General features: G+C 65.5%; 1 protein-coding gene across 1 annotated transcript; it reads right to left on the bottom strand.

Annotated features, from left to right (window-relative positions):
• Positions 1–1,828: 1,828 nt before the first annotated feature.
• Positions 1,829–14,489, bottom strand: METRNL (meteorin like, glial cell differentiation regulator). The gene is made up of 4 exons (XM_036223431.1): positions 14,110–14,489; positions 8,761–9,146; positions 3,040–3,099; positions 1,829–2,298 (listed from the first exon to the last, which is right to left on the bottom strand). The coding sequence occupies exons 1-4, from the start codon at positions 14,280–14,282 to the stop codon at positions 1,976–1,978; spliced, it is 942 nt and encodes a 313-aa protein (XP_036079324.1). The 5' UTR covers positions 14,283–14,489; the 3' UTR covers positions 1,829–1,975.
• Between the last annotated feature and the right edge of the window lie 2,326 nt (positions 14,490–16,815).

The following is a 16,815-nucleotide window of genomic DNA, read 5'->3' as shown; positions in this document are numbered from 1 at the left end:
CGAGACGCCCACGCAAGGCTCTAGGCAGCAGGTAGTGGCCCCTTGGGCTGCCCCAGCACGGAGCAGCCACACCCCGCTGGGGGGCTGCTCAGCTCACAGGCCAGGGAACAGGCTGCTGTGCACCCTTTACCAGGGCTGGAGCCTCTACACCAAACCCACCCTCTCCCCCGGCCCCGCCCCACGGGGCAAGCGCTGCTCTCCCAGCAGACTCGACCGTGAAGCCTGCCGCCCAGGCCAGGGCGGCCCCGACGCTTAGCCTCATGCAGAGCGACCCCGCTGTCCAGCCCTGACGCCAGTGTGTGGTCACCAGGTCTCATCGGAGCCCCTCACCCCTGCACTGAGCTGGGGAGGAACCCAGCCGAAACCGAAACCCGACATTCTGGTTCTGCAGCCTGCTCGTGACAGTCAGCAGGGAGGAGCCCACAAAGCCCCAGAGCGAGCCCAGGTGCAGGCCTGCCCTCCCCAGGAGAGCCACAGGTATGCACCAGGACCTGCTCGGTCACCCAGCGAGCCGCTTCAGGTCATGGTCCTGCTGCTTGCCGTGACCTGCAGGAGCCCTCAGACCTGAGCCCCGGCACTTCCTTCAACACACGTCTGAGCCAGTGCATACCTGTGTTGGCTCACACCTGAGCCAGCACACACCTGAGCCAGAGCACACCTGAGCCGGCACATACCTGAGCCAGTGTACACCTGCTGGCTCACACCTGTGCCAGAGCACACCTGTGTCGGTTCACACCTGAGTTGGGCACAGCACCTGCCTGTGGCCACATGGTGCACCCAAGTCTATTCAGCTAATGTGAGGCTCACTGGCCAGTGTGTGCCTCTCCCAGGTTGCCCTTGGGAGAAATCACCTGATTCATAGGTGACACAGGCTCAGGTCTGATTATTTGACACCCCGGTGTCCTAAGTTTGTATCTACCCCGAACCTGTGGATGTGAGCGTACCTGGAAACAAGGGCTTTGCAGATAACAAAGTCGGGGGCATTAGGGTGGCCCTTATCCAGTGACCAGTGTCCTCATAAGAGAGGAATTTGGACACGGGACACACAGAGAGGACAGGGTCTTGTGACAATGACACCGGAGCCTAGACAGATGCACGGACAGGCCAGGGACACCAAAGACTGCCAGCAGCCACCAGGAGCTGGAAGAGGCAGGAAGCGCCCTCTCTGAAGCCTGGGCAGGAGCACGGCCAGAGACATCTGGACTGCAGCTCCGTGGTGTGAGGGGACAGGTGACCTGTTGGAGGCCCTGGTTTGGGTCACGTTATGGCAGCCACAGGACACTAACCCATCCTCGCGGACGTGGGCTCACTGACCAGCCCTGGGTGTCCAGAGATTCGCTGTGGGCTCAGACACGGGGAAGTGGGGTCAAGGGCAGGGCCTGGTGTAACAGGAAGGGGGAGGGTGGCCGGGGGTGGCCGTGCAGCATTCCTGGGGCGCGGGGTGACGTCGCACTCGGAGCTGGCCCCAGGCGTGCACCGGCCCCAGCCCAGCTCGTGCACACCGGCCGGGCCGTGGACACCGCGCTGCTGGTCCAGCAGGCGCTGTCTTCACCTCTGCAGGGAGACGGCGTGCTCCCCGAGCGAGCATCTGGCAAAGCACGTTCTTTACAAGTGAAAACGAGAAAAACTGAAGTGTTTGGCTCCATAAACCTCCATCGTAAGCGGCATCTTTGGGTGGGCCTCAAGCCGTGGCAAAACCCGGCGCGGGCGTCCACCACGGACCCCAGCACGTTGCCCGGCCCCGCAGCCGAGCGCGGTGGCCTCGACGCTGCAGAGGACTGCACGAGGGGCCACTCGGAAGTGTTTCAAGACACTGTGTGAGGCAGGATTTTGTTTCCTGTGGGCGTTTCTTTTTAAAAAATATATAATAACTTAGTTTGCATTTTACAGCATTTCCGACCAGTTGGTCAGGGACCTCGTGCGAGCGACGAGGACTGAGTGCCGGCGTCCGGCGTCCGCGGCCTCAGCCCCGCGGTCACTCCACGCCCATTTCGCAGGGGTTCAGGCCCCGCCCCTCGGCGTCCCTGTACACCCTTCTGAAGTCCTCGAAGCGCGGGGCGCAGCCAAGCCGGGCCTCCCCGAAGTGCATGTGGCCGGTGAAGAGGAAGTCCCCGGGCCCCGGCCGCACGCCGCACTCCAGCAGCGTGCGGACGCGTCCCCGCCAGCCGCCGCCCTCGCCCTCGGGGGCCGCCCGGAACACCCTGCTCTTCTGCCGGTAGACCCGGCTCACGCGCAGGTGGATGGCCGACTCCTGCCGCTCGGGTTCGTGGGTGACGTTCTGGATGGCGCCTCGCACAACTGCGGAGGGAAGGAGACGGTCAGCGAGGTCAGCAGTGTGCCCACTGAGTGGACAGCGTGTGTCCGCGCTGGCAGCGGGCGGGGCGGCGGGGAGCCGACCCTGGCTCTGCGTCCAGAAACTGTCGCTGAGGGGCACGGGGCGCGCACAGGCAGCCCCGCCCGCGACAGACACGGGAGAAACGCTGCTTCGGCTCTTCCGGACAAGGAAAGTGACCACAGGCCGCGCCCCGGTCTGCGGCAGGGTGGGACACACGCGAAGCCCAGAGGTGGCGGCCGGGCCGGGCCGGGCCGGGCCGTAGGAGCGGAGGCGGCCTGCATGTCCTCCAAGAACCTGTCCTCGGGCGGGGGGCTCAGCCGGCCGGCTCCCCGGCAGCAACCCTGCCGAGGACACCCACCTGTCACATCAGAGCTTGTGCCACCGTCATGGCGGGCGGCTGGGTCCAGACCTCAGCCCACTGGTGCACCCGCGTGGGGCCTGCTGAAGGCGGGGCTCTGAGGTGACCTCAGTGCAGACCGGGAAACGCCCAGGGATCACCCTGAACAGGACCCCGACCCTCCCCTGCCTGGGCACAGATGGGTCCCTTCTCTGGGGCTGGAGCCTCTCAGGGTGCACACCCCGGGACGGGGTGGGAGGGGGCACCAAGCCCCGTGCTGTCTGAAGCCCCCGCCCCCGAGAGTTTAGTGCCGGCATGTTCTCCCGGCCCCAGGGGACCCCTCAGTGGCGGGACGGCGAGCACTCACCGAAGTCACTGGTGCAGACGGCCAGGAGCACCTCGGTGTCACTGCACGGGCGGCAGGGGGCTGCAGGGGGACAGCAGGGGCGTCAGGCAGGGCTGTGCCGTGGGGGACGCTGGGCCTGGGGGACGCCGGGCCCGGGGGACCCCGGACGTGCACTGGGGCTTGGCCTCAGGGCCGGCCTCGCCCTGTCCCTGCTCTGCTGGGCCTCGGGGCCCGGCAGCCCCGCCCGAGTGGAGGAGCCACGTCCCTTACACTGGCTGCCCTAGCCCCCCTCTCTCTGGCTTCCACATCCACACCCCAAAGTGCAGGGCCACCCACTCACCCATTGCCCGCTCCCCAGGCCCCACCGACTCCACTCCGGAGGGGGATGAGGGTCCCGCTGGGGAGGCCAGTGAGGCCACACACTACGGGCTTCGGTGACCTGGGACGCACGGCCGCCTGGGCCCTCGTGAGACCCCTGGGGCGGTGGGAGCCCCGCCCCAGACCGCTGGGCCCTGGACGGCTGATGCCCCTAAACACCTCTGAAGGCCTCTGCATCCAGCCCAACTCACGGAAGCCCGGAGGACGCCCGACCTGCGGCCGGCTTCCCAGCCACCCACACGGGGCTGTGGGGGGGCAGAAGCAGGGGCACTGAGGGCCCCCACGGTGGACCGAGTGTCCAGACCCCTGAGCTGTCGTCCGGCCCCAGACTGGGTGGGTGCGGCATCGCAGTACAGCCGCCCGGCTCCGACCACGTCGCCAGAGGAGGAGTGACCTGCCCACCCAGCTCCAGGTCCCCGGCCTCCACCCTCCTGTGGCCTTTATTTACACGGGTGGACTCCCCACTCTTAAAAAAGAGAGTGGCTGACGGGGGTCCCCCATCCCTTATCACTGGGGACTAGCTACCGATGGCAGCCTGATGGAGGCCACTGCACAGTGGACTCGGAACCAAAGGTCACACAGCACTGTGGGCATCGGAGAGGCTGTGTACCGCTTAGAGGTGGCATTTTATTCTGGCCTGTGTGCGAGGGGTGTGGGGTAGAGGTCTGACCCCCATCCTGTGGGCCCCCCGGTGTGCAGGATCACAGGCCCGGGATCCCTCTGCAGGAGGGGGTGGCCTCGGCAGCTCAGTGGCCACAGCCCATCTTCGGGCTCCCCCACAGAGCAGCCCCAGGGCCCTGGGGGTCCAGGTGTGCTGGTGCAGTGGGGTGGGAGGTGAGGTCTGCAAGAACTCCTCAGATGTGCCCCAGGCTCCAGGCCAGCTGAGACAGGCCAGGGGACAGCCCACAAATGCCCAGGCCACGCACCATGGCGGGGGCCCAGGCTCGGGCACAGCCGACCCAGCCTAGAACCGTGCCCTGTGCCCCAGGCCCCGGGCCCTGGCCTGGCTAGGAGAGGGGTGGCCCGGGGAGCTGGTCAGCGGCCTGCAGACCCTCCTGCCAGAAGCCTCAGTGAACTGACCCGTCCACGGCTGAGCTGACGAGGCGCCCCCAGAGGTCCCTGCTCACAGTCTGAGGGTGCCGCATGGAAAATCCAGCCCGCAGTGCCCAGAGAAGCAGTCTGGAAGCAATTATTCATCGGAGTCGGCCCGTAACGGCTGTGGAATGCGCTGGCTGCGGACACACGAGCCTCCCTTCCTCACGGGGAAGGCGGGGAGGGGGCGGCCAATGGGCCGGTTGGAATTCTGGCCCGAGTTTCTGGGGGCGGGGAGGGCTGGGGTGTGGACATCCCAGGAAGATGACTCTGGAACGTGTATAAAAGGAACCAAATGCAGGAGAAAATGACAGGCCAGGGAGCCGGGCCAGGGGCCGCCACAGGGACGCAGGTGCGGACACAGGTGTGGACGCAGGTGCGGGCGGCGGGCGGGGGAGGCCGGCCGCGGGCCCTCGGCACAGGGGGGCTTCACGGTGACTGCGTGCTGCCGCCTGAGGACAGCTTGCTGGGCGCGCACACGGTCCGGAGGGCACACTGTGCGAGGACGCCGGCCGGGGTTGGCTGGTGACAGGTGCCAGATGCAGTTTTAACGGGGGCAGAGGGAAGGAGGCAGCCAGTGTCAGCTGAGACGGAGCCAGACCTACGGTTAGGGTTCCCCAGCGTCGGAACCCCACCACGCGCCCCAAACGCCGGGCCCCGATGCCCTGCGGGCAGGGGCCCCTCGGCCTCCCCTCCTCCTGGTGAGGAAGCCGGCGGGGGCCACGCCCTTCCACCCCAAGGTCCAGAGATGGGGGAGACGGAAAACGGCGGTGCGGTAATCACAGTGGCCAGAGGAGCCGCCGTGCGGGGCGAACCGCGGAAAAACGAAGTTCCGGTCTGTTTCCAGGGGGGTTTCTTTTCACTTCTGGACTTGGCTACTGCCCCATGGCCACCGAGGCCACGCCAGACTGTGGCGCCCCAGGGGACCCTCAGCAGGGGCTCTGCACCCGCCGGGCCCCACCCGCCAAACAGCCGGCTCTAAAGGGGACAGGGAGATGACACCCACCAGCGACTGTGGGGCCAGGCTGCCCACCACCACGGGGCCCACACACCCGCAGCGGGGGCATGTCCCTGCATTCGCAGCCAGCACGGGCCCGTCCCCAAACCACGGACGTCATCGGTGGCCGTCACCAGGCTGCGCATGTGGCAACTGTCGCTGGCATCGCACGGAGTGGGGTCGTGGCCGAGCGGAGCCCCTGCTACTCGCCCTTGAGGGGCGAAGAGACAGAGCGGGACCCACGCCGCCCGGGCTGCCCAGCGGGCCGAGGGGTGCCCCGGTGCCGCAGCACCGGACAGCAGCCCACACTCCTTGCCGGCCGTCCCCATGTCCCCTGGCCCTCTGGGTGGGGGTGCCCGTCTCTGAGTGTGCTGGGACCCCCGGCAGGACAGTGCCCCCGACGGGCGGCAGGTTCCGGCACTGACCTCAGCACACAACCCAGGCGTGGCCTGGTGCCCCCCCACCCGTCGGCTGCCCCCCCTCCCTCATCCCTGTCCTGCCAGGTCTCTTGAAGAGGTGCCCGCGTCACTCAGGTGCCAAGGGGCCCACGGAGGAGTGCGGGGAGGCAGGTCCCCCCACCTGCTGTGTGGCAGCCGAACCCGACAACCCTGGGCTGGCGTCGCCTCCCGCCCCCTGTGTGGCTCATGGCAGGGAGGAGGCGTGTCCGCCCCCCGCAGGCAGGCTCACTGCTGCCCGGGCCAGGGGCGTCTTCCCCTCCGAGTCACGGGTCAGCTCACTGGGTCTCTGGCAGCCGCAGCCAGAGCCAGGGCAGGACAGAGCCATCCGAGAGCCCACGGGCCCGGGCCTCGCTGCTGCCAGGTGGCCGGGCTGACATTCCACATTACGCACCCATTCCTTCGGCATTAAGGGCTTAGGGGCCCTGCCCTGACGGAGGCGAACACGGTGGGGGGGGGGGGATGCGCGGCCCCAGGACGGGATGCGTGTGCCCCGCCCGCTCCCGGTCCTCTGGAAGCTCGGGCACTCCTGAGCCCCCATCCTGGCCCTGACAGTCACCGCGTGTCTGTGCGGCCCCAGGCCCCAGGCACCGGGCACGCGGTGCTCATACTGCCTGCTGAGGCCCTAGATTTAGCACAGACACCCCAGGGTTGGGAGGGTGTGTGGGGGGTGGCAAGGGAACCCCTGACACTTCCCTCCCAGAAGTCCTGGCCAGCCCAGACGCTCAACGCACAGCCGTGGCCACTCGGCCAGTGGGGGTCCCAGGAGGTGCATGGGGAGGGGCACAGTGAGCTCTGGCAGTGATCGGATGACCGGCCCCGTCACGGGAGCCTGCAACCCCACAGACCTGGAAACGTGGGCCCGGGGGCTGAGGGGCACCGGGCCTGCCCCAGGGAGGACAGAACCCGAGCCCGGGCCCGGCTCTGAGCCAGCCAGCTTGTGAGCGACACTGGACTGTCTACCAGAAGGTCCAGCCTCTGCGGGGGAGTGCCAGGTGTGCAGTGGGAAAGCTGACGCCCACGCCTGTGAGAACCACGGGGCGCGGGTGGGCCAGCGGCCCGAGGCCCGAGCCCCACTGAGACCCTCCTCGATGAAAGGACGGTTCGCACGTTCCCAACACCTGCTCCTGGCAGCGTGCGGCCTCTCCAGATCCTGTTTTCACTCCAGGCTCGCCTCCAGGGCCCAGAGGGCCCCCCACCCGCCCTCCCTCCCACGCTCCCCACTGGTGATCAAGGTAAGGGGTAGTTGTGGTAAATTCTACTGGGTCCCGCGCGGCACAGCAGCTTCCAGTGCCACTGCCTGAGCGGTGCCACCTGGGCAGGCAGCACCTGAGGGTGGGGCCGCACCCCTGTGGTCCTACGCTGAGCTCTCTACCAGACCAGTTTAGTTTGAGAGAGATTTAAAGTCCTGAAAACTGATCTAAGCCAAGAACACAAAACAATAAAGCATGGGTTCACGGTCAGGAGGAAACTCCACGTTTCAAACCCTGCCAGGTCCGGCTTTCCCCAATCAGGTCTGTCTGTTATTCATGGAATTGCGGAGCCGGTGCTGTACTTGGGGGTGGCCCACCCCTGAAGGCAGGTGCTGGCACCTGGCCACTGCTGACAAGTGGGGCCAGGTCATGCCGGTGTAGGGACCCTGTGCTGCCCGGGGGGCCAGGGTGCTCTCCATGCTGGGGACCTGTATGCACCATGGGGCATTAAGGTCCCTGCCTCCTGCCATTGTCCCAGCCAGCCACCCGCTGAACGGCTTTCTTAGACTCTGCTCCCACAACACCGGAAGCTCACGCGGCCCCTGGAAAGCACCCTGGTCCCGGCTAGAGAGCACGGTGGGCCCGCTGGCCCAGCCCCACACCTCACATTCAGGCATTGTCGTCTGCCCCTCAGTGCGAGGGCGGACCTTGGCCGGGGTGTCTCCCAAGGCGCTGACTCACCACACAGAGGGCAGGACCCACCCTGAGCGAGGGCTCGTGGGGCCACTGGCTCCTGCCGGGTCTCCGCCCACCCGCTCTGCCGGCACCCCCACCCACATGCACACAGGACCCTGCGGAGCTGTCTGCTTGCCCCAAAGACAACGGAAAGAAAATATGAGGCCAGCCCGCCAGCTTCACTCGCTCACACCCCAGGCACCCAGAGGTCCTCCAGAACCCCGGTTCCCAGGTCATCAGAGCCCCTGCGACACAGGCTCGGGCCCCAGGGGCTGCCCACCTGCGGCCTGCTCCGGGCGCCCTGCTGGGGTCTTCGTCCACTCAGCACTGGGGTGGCGGGTCCCCACTAGACACCTACCCACGAAATGCCTCCAGAACGCAGGACCCGCCCTTGGCTTCCGGGCGTCACGCTCCGCCCCTAGACGCAGATCAGCCTGGTCCCCCCTAAACCTGACGTTCCAGGGGCGCAGCCGGGGATGTGGCGGAGGGGAGGCTGGGGCGCTCTGAACCATAACAGTACCCACTCAGATCACGCTCACGACCAGTCCAGGGGCGATGGGCCCATGGGCGCGAGGACCACGACCTGTCCGGCTTTGCCCTGACCCACGGCCACTCCCGGGACGGTCGCCCTCTGCAAACACACTTCCCGGAGACGAACATGCGCCGCAAAGTCCCAAATGCGCGCAGAACGGAGGGGACGCCATGCGTGTGACGCGGCGACGCCGCACAGCAGCCCCCTGGAGGGCCCGTCCGCGGCACCGCGGGTCCCCCGCCGCCGGACCCACCGGCCTGGGGCACACACGGGGGTGGGGCGTCCGCAGAGGCTGCGCTGCGGGGCGGTGGGGGGGATCGATCTGGCCAAGGAGGACGGAGGCCCCGGGCGCCCACTCACCCGACGGGGCGTGCAGGTCGCGCCCCGGCCGCCGGCCGCTCAGCTCGTACTGGAAGCCCGCCGACCGCCTGCCGATGCCCTGCTGGGGCGTCGCCTCCACGAACAGGCCGCCGCGCTCCAGGCCGAAGCACCGCGCGCGGCCGGGCCCGGGCTCCCCGTCGCGCACCAGCAGCTGCAGCTCTCCAGTTTTCTCCAAATAAATATTGGCCCCAGAGGAGTCTGGGAGGGGCTTGATGCACAGCGTCAGGTGCCGGGAGGGCGCGAAGGTGTTGGGCCGCAGGTTGACGATGAGAGCGCCGGTGGGGTACATCCACTCCACGCTGCCCGCGGAGCAGCGCAGGTACACCTGCTCCACCTCCTTCCGGTGGGCCTCGTGCGTCAGCCCGCTGCGGAGGGAACGAACACGCCGTCAGCCACGCCCGCCTGCGCGCACCTGCGCGCACTTGCGCGCACCGCCCGCGGCAGGCCCCGCCCCGCTGGCCCGAGGCCCGAGGCCTGGCGGTGCTGGCAGCCCTCACCACCCGCGGCCACCAGGCCTCCCGGCCTCCCCACCCCCACCTCCAGCCATCCAGCTCCAGAGTCCAGGGAAGGTGGGGCTCCGGTGAGTGCAGGTGGCATTGGCATTTGGCTCCCAGGCCCTCTCGACACCTGGACGCTCAGCGTCTGCTAGCCATGAGGCTGCGGCATCAGGCGCCCGTGCCCTTGGGGTTCCCCTGAATTGGGGAGGTGACAAGGACAGTGGAGGTGAGAGCCAAGGAAAGGATGGGTCTCCCAAAACACAGTCAAGGAGACACCGGAAGGACTCGGGCACCAAGCCAGGTTTCAGATCACCAAGCCCCGGCTTAGCTTCCCACTGAGCGTGAAGAACAGCAGCCTCGCGTGACAGGAGGGACCAGGGGTGCGGGGCACGTGCAGTAAACGCCCGGCTGCGGAGAGTGGTTTACGATTCACTTGGTCCCGCTAGCGATTTAGGGGCTGAGTTTTCTTTTAGTGACTCACAGTTGGGATTAAGTGTTTCTATTTTTCAAGGTGATAATGTGGCTGCTTTTTCATTCATGCACAAACTCCAAGACCTCGCATTGCTGATCATGTGTTTTTTTTTTTTTTTAAAGGAACTAAAATGTCATCAAAGCGAGATACAAAAGTAGGGTAAAGTTCCTCACCAAGGGACAGACCCAGACAGAATGTTCAGAGAAGCCGAAGGTTAGCAGGCACCTCTTCCCAGGCGGATTTCTAGAGAACCAAGTTAATTTCACTCCTAATAAACGCTAAAGAGGAAAAAATTGAAGTGTTCTCTACTCTTGGTGAGACAGGTCTTAGGCTTTCAAGAAACTGAAACCATCAAAAACGTTCAAGCTCCTTTCCCCTACTCAAAAATTTCATGTAAATGTCAGTTTGTGCTAATGGCTGCAGGCAGCCCGTGACTTCAGCTAAGTGTTTTATTACATGATCGATCTCGGACAGGTTCACCCACATTCTCAGGATTTTTATGTGGCATAAACAAGGCTGCACTCAGAGCCTGGTCCTGACTGTGTACCAGAAACCCTTTTTACAGAGAAGAAAACACAGGACACATGGTTTGCATTTACTGTTGGTGACTCATGCTTGGGCCCCAGAAAACCTCACTTTTCATACCACGGCCAGCTGCAGGCTGAGGCTGCACCATCATCCTGCAGACCACATCAGAGGGAGGTGTCAAGGAGGTGAACCCTTCCTAACCCTGCTCCCCAACCCACAATGCCCTGGGTCATGAGCAGCCAACCCGGCCTCAGACGCCTACAAATTATAGTCAGATAAAACTCATACAAGCTCATCTGGCACATATGTGAGGATGGGCATAATTATAATGTTGTGTGAAAAAATTAGACTAAATGGTGAGTGGTTGCAACAGATGATTATAATCGCCTCAGCTCTTATGTAGCCAAAACAAACTTTATCATAGTGTCCCTCCTCTCTGGTCTCCAGCTTCAAGGGTCAGTTAGACGCTTGCCCAGGCCTAGGCACCAATCCTCAATTCTCTCTCCCACAAAAACCATCCCATCCAAGGCTTGACTTTCCTCTCGTTGGAGAAGGGGGGCCCTGGAGGTTGAGAGAGTGGAGACCCCCACACCAGAGGCTTTAGAGAGCCTCATTAAGCCACCCTAATCCAAACAGTGGGAGAAAAGCAGAGAGGCCCACCCCTACCCACATCTCAGGTAGGGCAGAGGGAACCCTTGTGGGGATAGGTGGCCGCCCCACGGCTGCTTAGAGCAAGGTGGACCCCAGTCTGGGGGCTGCTGTTTACCAGCCTGCACAGACGACCATGCACACCCACAGGGTGCGCCTGCCCCACTCATTCATAAGTCACCGGCTGAAAGGGGACCAGGAGCGCAGCGAAGGTGGACACACAGGACGGCACCCGTTACGCCACCCTTTGCCTAGCGTCCTCCCCGGCCCACGGGGAGGGTCATGCCCTCACCCACGTGCTCCTAAAGCGTCCAGATCCACGAGACGCCAGCACACGATAACGGAAGAGTTCACATGAGCATCAGCAGCATGCGACGTGTGTGCAAGACCTGCATTTAGACAAACGTCTGCTCAGTCCAGGAGGAGCAGCTGTCCCTCAGCCTGGGACCCATGGGCTCTCTGAGGGATGTCAAGGACTCCTGGTCGGTCTGGTGCCTACCGGAAAACAGAGCCACAGCTCTCACCACTGAGCTACCAGCACCACAGCAAACCTAAAAAGCCTGTTTATGGAAAATTGCTGGAGGTGCAAAAATGCACCCTGCCTGTCCTGGTCATTGATGATGGCACGTGACAATTTTCACACTGACATACAAGCAATGTGCTAACTGGGCAAAAATAAAATGTCTCCTGATGTTGTGACGAAGCTACAGGACGCAGAGAGAACTGGCTCTGTTCAGGCTCAGAAAACCACGGAGGCTGATCTGACCTTGGATTATGTAAACGGAATTGATGCATTCTTCTTAAAAAAAGAGTCCACAAGTATCACTCCCCAGCTGGACACACCCAAGGAGAACTTCTATAGAAAAGACAGCAAATTACGACTTGATGCGGGGTCTTTCTGAAGGGGTCGGCGTGGTGGCAACAGAGCCCACCACTCACACCCACAGCCTGGCTCAAACCCTGAGTCCCCAGAAGGAAATTATGGTCACTTATTCACTAAAGTTGGGAGGAGCTTTAGGTCGAGGGCCAAGCCCAGGCCCTGCTGACTGAAGTTACCTTTCATTTCCCCACCTGGCAGAGGAGATGGCCCAGGTGTGACATCCCTGAGTGCCCTGCCCAGAGCAGTGGGAAAGTTCATGGTCCACCTTTATGACCGCTGCCGGGTAAAGCTCTGGGCGGGCCCTGCTGCTGCACAGGGCAGGGACTTCAAACCCGCCTGCCTCATGCTCAGAAACACCCAGAAGCACATTTGGACTGTCAGCTGGGAGTGGCCAGCATCTTAAAGGGCAACTCCCTCCCTATCAGGGGATCAGAACCCACCTGTGTATCAGGTGCACCTCCCCATGCTGTCTTTAGACTGTCTCATGAGAGCTACAAGCCGGCAGCACACCCTGGCTGCAGGCAAGCAGCCTGGAGCATGCTGACACCTGGACGGTTACACCACCCTGGCACCCCGGGTCCCAGAACGGTAGTCCCCAGGTCCCGGGGCTCTGCAGGCCCGGAGGACAGCTGGGGCAGTCCTAGACCCGCACTGGCAGTGAGGGAGGGAGGGGCAGCAGGTAGGTGCCCAGCCTTTCCAGGTAGCTAGAAGGGCCTTCCCCACCCCCTACCGCAAAGGCCTTGCTAGGCCAGGAGCTGCTTGGCCCTGACCAGCCCCCACTCTGCCCCCCCACCCCCGCTCCGCCCCTCCCCCCACTCCCGCCCCCAGCCGCTGGCCCGCTCCAGGCACCGCATCTTCCGCATCTTCCGAGTACCTGGAAAGGGCGTCAGCCCCTCCCCGGGACACTCGGGCTCACAGCGGGGGACTGGGTTTCTGTTTCTGACCTGCTCAGGCGGGACACCTCCAGGCCTCAGTGTGGGGGTGCACTGATTCGCTCAGCAGAGCTACAAAGCTGAGAATTTAGCGACTAGCAGTGGGGCGGGGGCAGCCCCAGCAGAGTGTGTCAGAGCAGAGGCGCGCGGCCAGCTCAGCGCTGGCGCCAGCCTTCTCCAGGCCAACCCTCCCCCAGAGCTCGGCTCTGCCCCTCCAGCCCCCCTCGCGGCTCCTCCATCCCAGCTCGCAGGGAGCAGGATTTCTGCTGCAGGCGGGAGGGTGCCGGGTCCAGCCTCAGGGGCTCAGGACCTCTGCTCTAGGAGGGGCGGGGAGCGGAGGGAATTGCCAGCGTCCACGGAGCACCGGGCTGTGAGCGCCACGATGACCAGCGGCTGCCCTGCTGACTGGCACCACCACGACCTTCTCGGAAAACCGTCTTCACTCAAAATGACCCCGTGACCCCCCCCCCAGGTGCCTGCAGCTGAGTCTTCCATCAGACAGGGCCAGGGGCTGGTCTGGGTTCTGCTTCTGGGGACACCCCGACACCCGGACCGAGGGCAGCCCAGCCCACCGCGCGTGCGGAGGCGACGCGCATCGCCCCGTGCAAACTCGCGATCGGCAACTTCCGCGGCTCGGGGCTGGCTGCTCCGACCGCCGGCTGCCGGCGCGGGCCAGGGCGGCGCTGGGCACGGCGGTTTCTCATCCTCGGTGGCTGTGCCCCGGGCACCCCGCCCCCGCACTTGTGACTTCACTCCCTTCTGCTTGTCACACTTCAGTGTTTAAAAGTCCTCGGCTGCCACAGCGGAGAGGCGTGAAGGGGGGTCGCCCAGCCCAGCGTCCGCGCTGCCAAGGGCGGCCTGACCTTCAGCAGGCGGGGGCGGGGGGCTCCGCCAGGCCTGCACCCGGCCCCACGGACAGGTCCCTGCCCGCACCGACGTGGTCAGCGCTGCGGTCAGCACGAGGGCCCAGCTCGGTCCACCGAAGCCGCCGCCCCCTCCCCCAGACCCGGCCGACCCTTCCCACCCGGTCCTGAGCGCGGGCCCAGCTCCTCGCGGCCCAGGCAAGCACCTCCTCGCCGTGGGCAGGGGCCGGGAGGGCGGCCACGGCGCTCGGGGACCCGAGCGGGGACCGGCAGGGCCGGGCGCGAGGCGAGCGGGCTGCCGGCCGGGAGTGACCCGCAGCGCTGCAGGCGCGGGTCCCCCGAGCGTCCCCGAGCCAGGGCACCAGGACGCTGCGGGCTCTTTTGTTCTAGCACCGGGGGCGGAGGCGGAGGGGACGGCGCTCCGCCCGGAGAGCGGTCCCCGAGCCCCGCGCGCTCTGCCCGCGGGGAGCGGCGCGGACCCCGCCGGGGTCGCGCCGCGCGGACTCACCTCCCCTTCCAGCTGCACAGGTCGCTCGAGTACTGCGCGTCCGCGCCGCCCAGCAGCACCGCCAGCAGCACGGCCAGCGGCAGCAGAGGCGGCGGCGGCCCGGGGCCCGGGGCGGGGGACCTTGGCCACCGCCGCCCCGCGCGCCCCCCGGCCGCCCGCGCCGCGCCCCGCATGCTCTGGTTCCCGCTGCGCGCCCGCCCCGTGTGCGCGCCCACCGAGCAGACCCTCGACCCGCGCGGCCGGGCGGGCCGGGCTCCGAGTCCCGGAGGGTCACGTCGCGCGCCCCCCGCGCGCCCGGCGCGGCCGCCTGCCCATCGCGGCCGCTGGGGCCGCCGAAGCCGCGCGGACCTCCGTGCTTGCCGCCGCCGCCGGAGCTCTGAAGTCGGCGGGTCAGCAGCCCGGGTCCCGGCTCAGCTGGGGGGCGGCGCCCGCCCGGCCGCTCCGCCCCGCCGGCCGCCGCGCGCCGGAACCCCGCCCGGCGCTGGGAGCCCGGCCCCGCGCGCGCGGGGGCGGGACGCGCTTCGGGGGCACCGGGCTCCGGGTGCGCGTGGCCGGTTGGGACGCCGCCGAGAGGGGGGGTTACGCGGGGTGGAAGAAGGGGCCGAGCGGGAAGAAGACGGGGAGGCAGCGCGAAGGTGGCCTGTACGACGCGAGGGCGGGGTGGAAACCCGAGACCCAAGTACGCGCAGACCCCTGCCCGGCGCCTGGCCAGCGGAGGTCCCGCCCTGTGCCGCGGCCCCGAGGTGCAGGCTGAGCCCGGAATGGCCGCTGGGCCGTGACTGGGCCGCCCACGTGTGCCAGTTTGATGTGACCAGCCTGAGCCCTTCGGGGAGGTTCCTGGCTCCCGACCCTCCGCAGAACCAGAGCGTGCTTGGCGGAGGTTCAGACTCCATCCGGTTCTGGGGCTGGCGGCGGGAGGGAAGGCCCAGCCGGGGCCGGTCATGGGGCCGACCGCCCCGCGCGGCGTGGGCTCTGGAGCACCCACTCTGCGGAAAGGATCTGGGTTTGCTGCTGCTCCCGTGAGTGACAGCACCGTGCTGCCGGCGCCCCCCACTGTCCCCACTTGAGCTGCCCTAGTACCTGCTTCGCCAAACCCGAGGTGATTCTTTGGGGGCGGGGGGCCTCCTGTGCATCTAGGGTGTTAGCAGCATCCTGGCCCCTGTGAGACGCAGCGTGGTGAGCAGCCTGATGACAGCAGCTTCCTCACCAGGCAGTCACTGGGGCCACTGTGTCCCTGATGTCCAGCAGGGGAGACAGGGCACAGGACGCCCTGGCCCAACAACATAGGGTCCTCCTCCAGCTGCGGGGCCAGATGCGGGGCCTTGAGCTGTTCTGGGTGGGGACCTCAATGGCCCCTGGAAGGTTGCTGAGGGTCCACCAGACAGAAATGGGCAGCGGTGGCCCTCAGGGCAGCCACCCCTGTGGTCACAGAGCAGGCTTTTCCCTTCCTCAGACTCGGGTTGGTGCGGGCTATGGCTGGTGGGTTGACCTGCTTGGTTCCAGGGCCTCCAACAGCGTGTTGTGGGGGAGAAACCGGGATGTGCCTGAGGATTTCTTTTCCAGCCAAGATACATGTCAGGAGGAATTTCAAGTGACCTGGGGGGGGAAGGGAGTGACTTTGGGTCTGCTGATTTGCATATGAACCTTTGTCCTCCAGTTAGAGGTTTGGGGTCTAATGGGTTGGAGTGATCACTCTCTGGGGAGGCCTGAGTCTGCAGGGCCCAGAAGAGCCGGGACAGGGAGACAGCAGCCCCAGGAGCGATGCGGGGAGCGGAGGCCTACCCCGGACGGTGGTGACAGGCGAGGTCTGTTCAGAGCAGCCCTGGAACCACGCAGGTCAACCCACCCAGCTGTAGCCCGGGACGCCCCTGCTCCCTCACCTCGGGACGCAGGGGCCACTCTGAGGCTGGAGGAGGGTCCCGTGTGTGCATTGTGGACTTGGGGCCTGCTGTACTCCCCACACCCTATTCGGAGTTGTTGCCCCGTCACTTTGACGAATGGGTGAAGCGAGCCGCCACCCAGGCCACTGGGGAGAGCTGCCGTTGCACATCTGGAACCTGCAGCCACCTCAGCCTGCGCGGCATGTCGACCGGCACGGCGGTGTCTCGGACCTGGCGCCACACGCAGCTCCCTCACGAGCGGCCCTGCCGGGCCGAGCATCCCCAAGGGGCCTGCGGCTCCGCTCGGAGGGCCGGCTGGGGGCATCTTTAGGGGCCCCACGTCACACAGGCAGAGACCGACCTGCCCAGAGACTCATCAAGGGGACAGATCTTGAGAGTTTTATGCCACGTGAAGTAAGAGCAGAAACCACATAACTTCATGCATACGTGGGATGTAAAACGACAGAGACAAATGAACTAACAAAACAGACAGGAACAAACTCGTGGATACAGACCACAGCATGGCGGCGGCCCGCGGGGAGGCGGGTGGGGGTGGACTGGGTAAAGGGGTCAGACACACGGTGACCGGGACGGAAGGGAACTTAGACCGAGCGCGCAGTGGAGCACACAGACACCGGATTAAAACTTTTGTTTACCTGGAATTTACATAATGTTTCCTCAATAATTTTCATTTAAAAAACACCTACTGACTGCTGGACCAAAGGGGAGAGACGGTCTCTAGGGTGACACGAAGCAGTTCCCATCCCAGGCTCAGGGCTCTGCGCCCAGATCTGCTCCCTGAAGCTAGGACAACACTTGGCACACA

Source organism: Rousettus aegyptiacus, unplaced genomic scaffold (assembly GCF_014176215.1).
Source record: "Rousettus aegyptiacus isolate mRouAeg1 unplaced genomic scaffold, mRouAeg1.p scaffold_m13_p_6, whole genome shotgun sequence".
Lineage (NCBI taxonomy): Eukaryota > Metazoa > Chordata > Mammalia > Chiroptera > Pteropodidae > Rousettus > Rousettus aegyptiacus.
Note: the sequence above shows the minus strand (reverse complement) of the source record. Positions and strands in the feature narration are given on the sequence as shown.

What these genes read in the sequence shown, in the direction of transcription:
- METRNL (XM_036223431.1), bottom strand. Translation starts at nt 14,282, where the DNA reads ATGCGGGGCGCGGCGCGGGCGGCCGGGGGGCGCGCGGGGCGGCGGTGG. An exon ending in CGACCTGCACGCCCCGTCGG is followed by an intron (nt 3,100 to 8,760) that starts GTGAGTGGGCGC and finishes GTCCCCCTGCAG; the next exon opens with CCCCCTGCCGCCCGTGCAGT. An exon ending in CGTCTGCACCAGTGACTTCG is followed by an intron (nt 2,299 to 3,039) that starts GTGAGTGCTCGC and finishes TTCCCTCCGCAG; the next exon opens with TTGTGCGAGGCGCCATCCAG.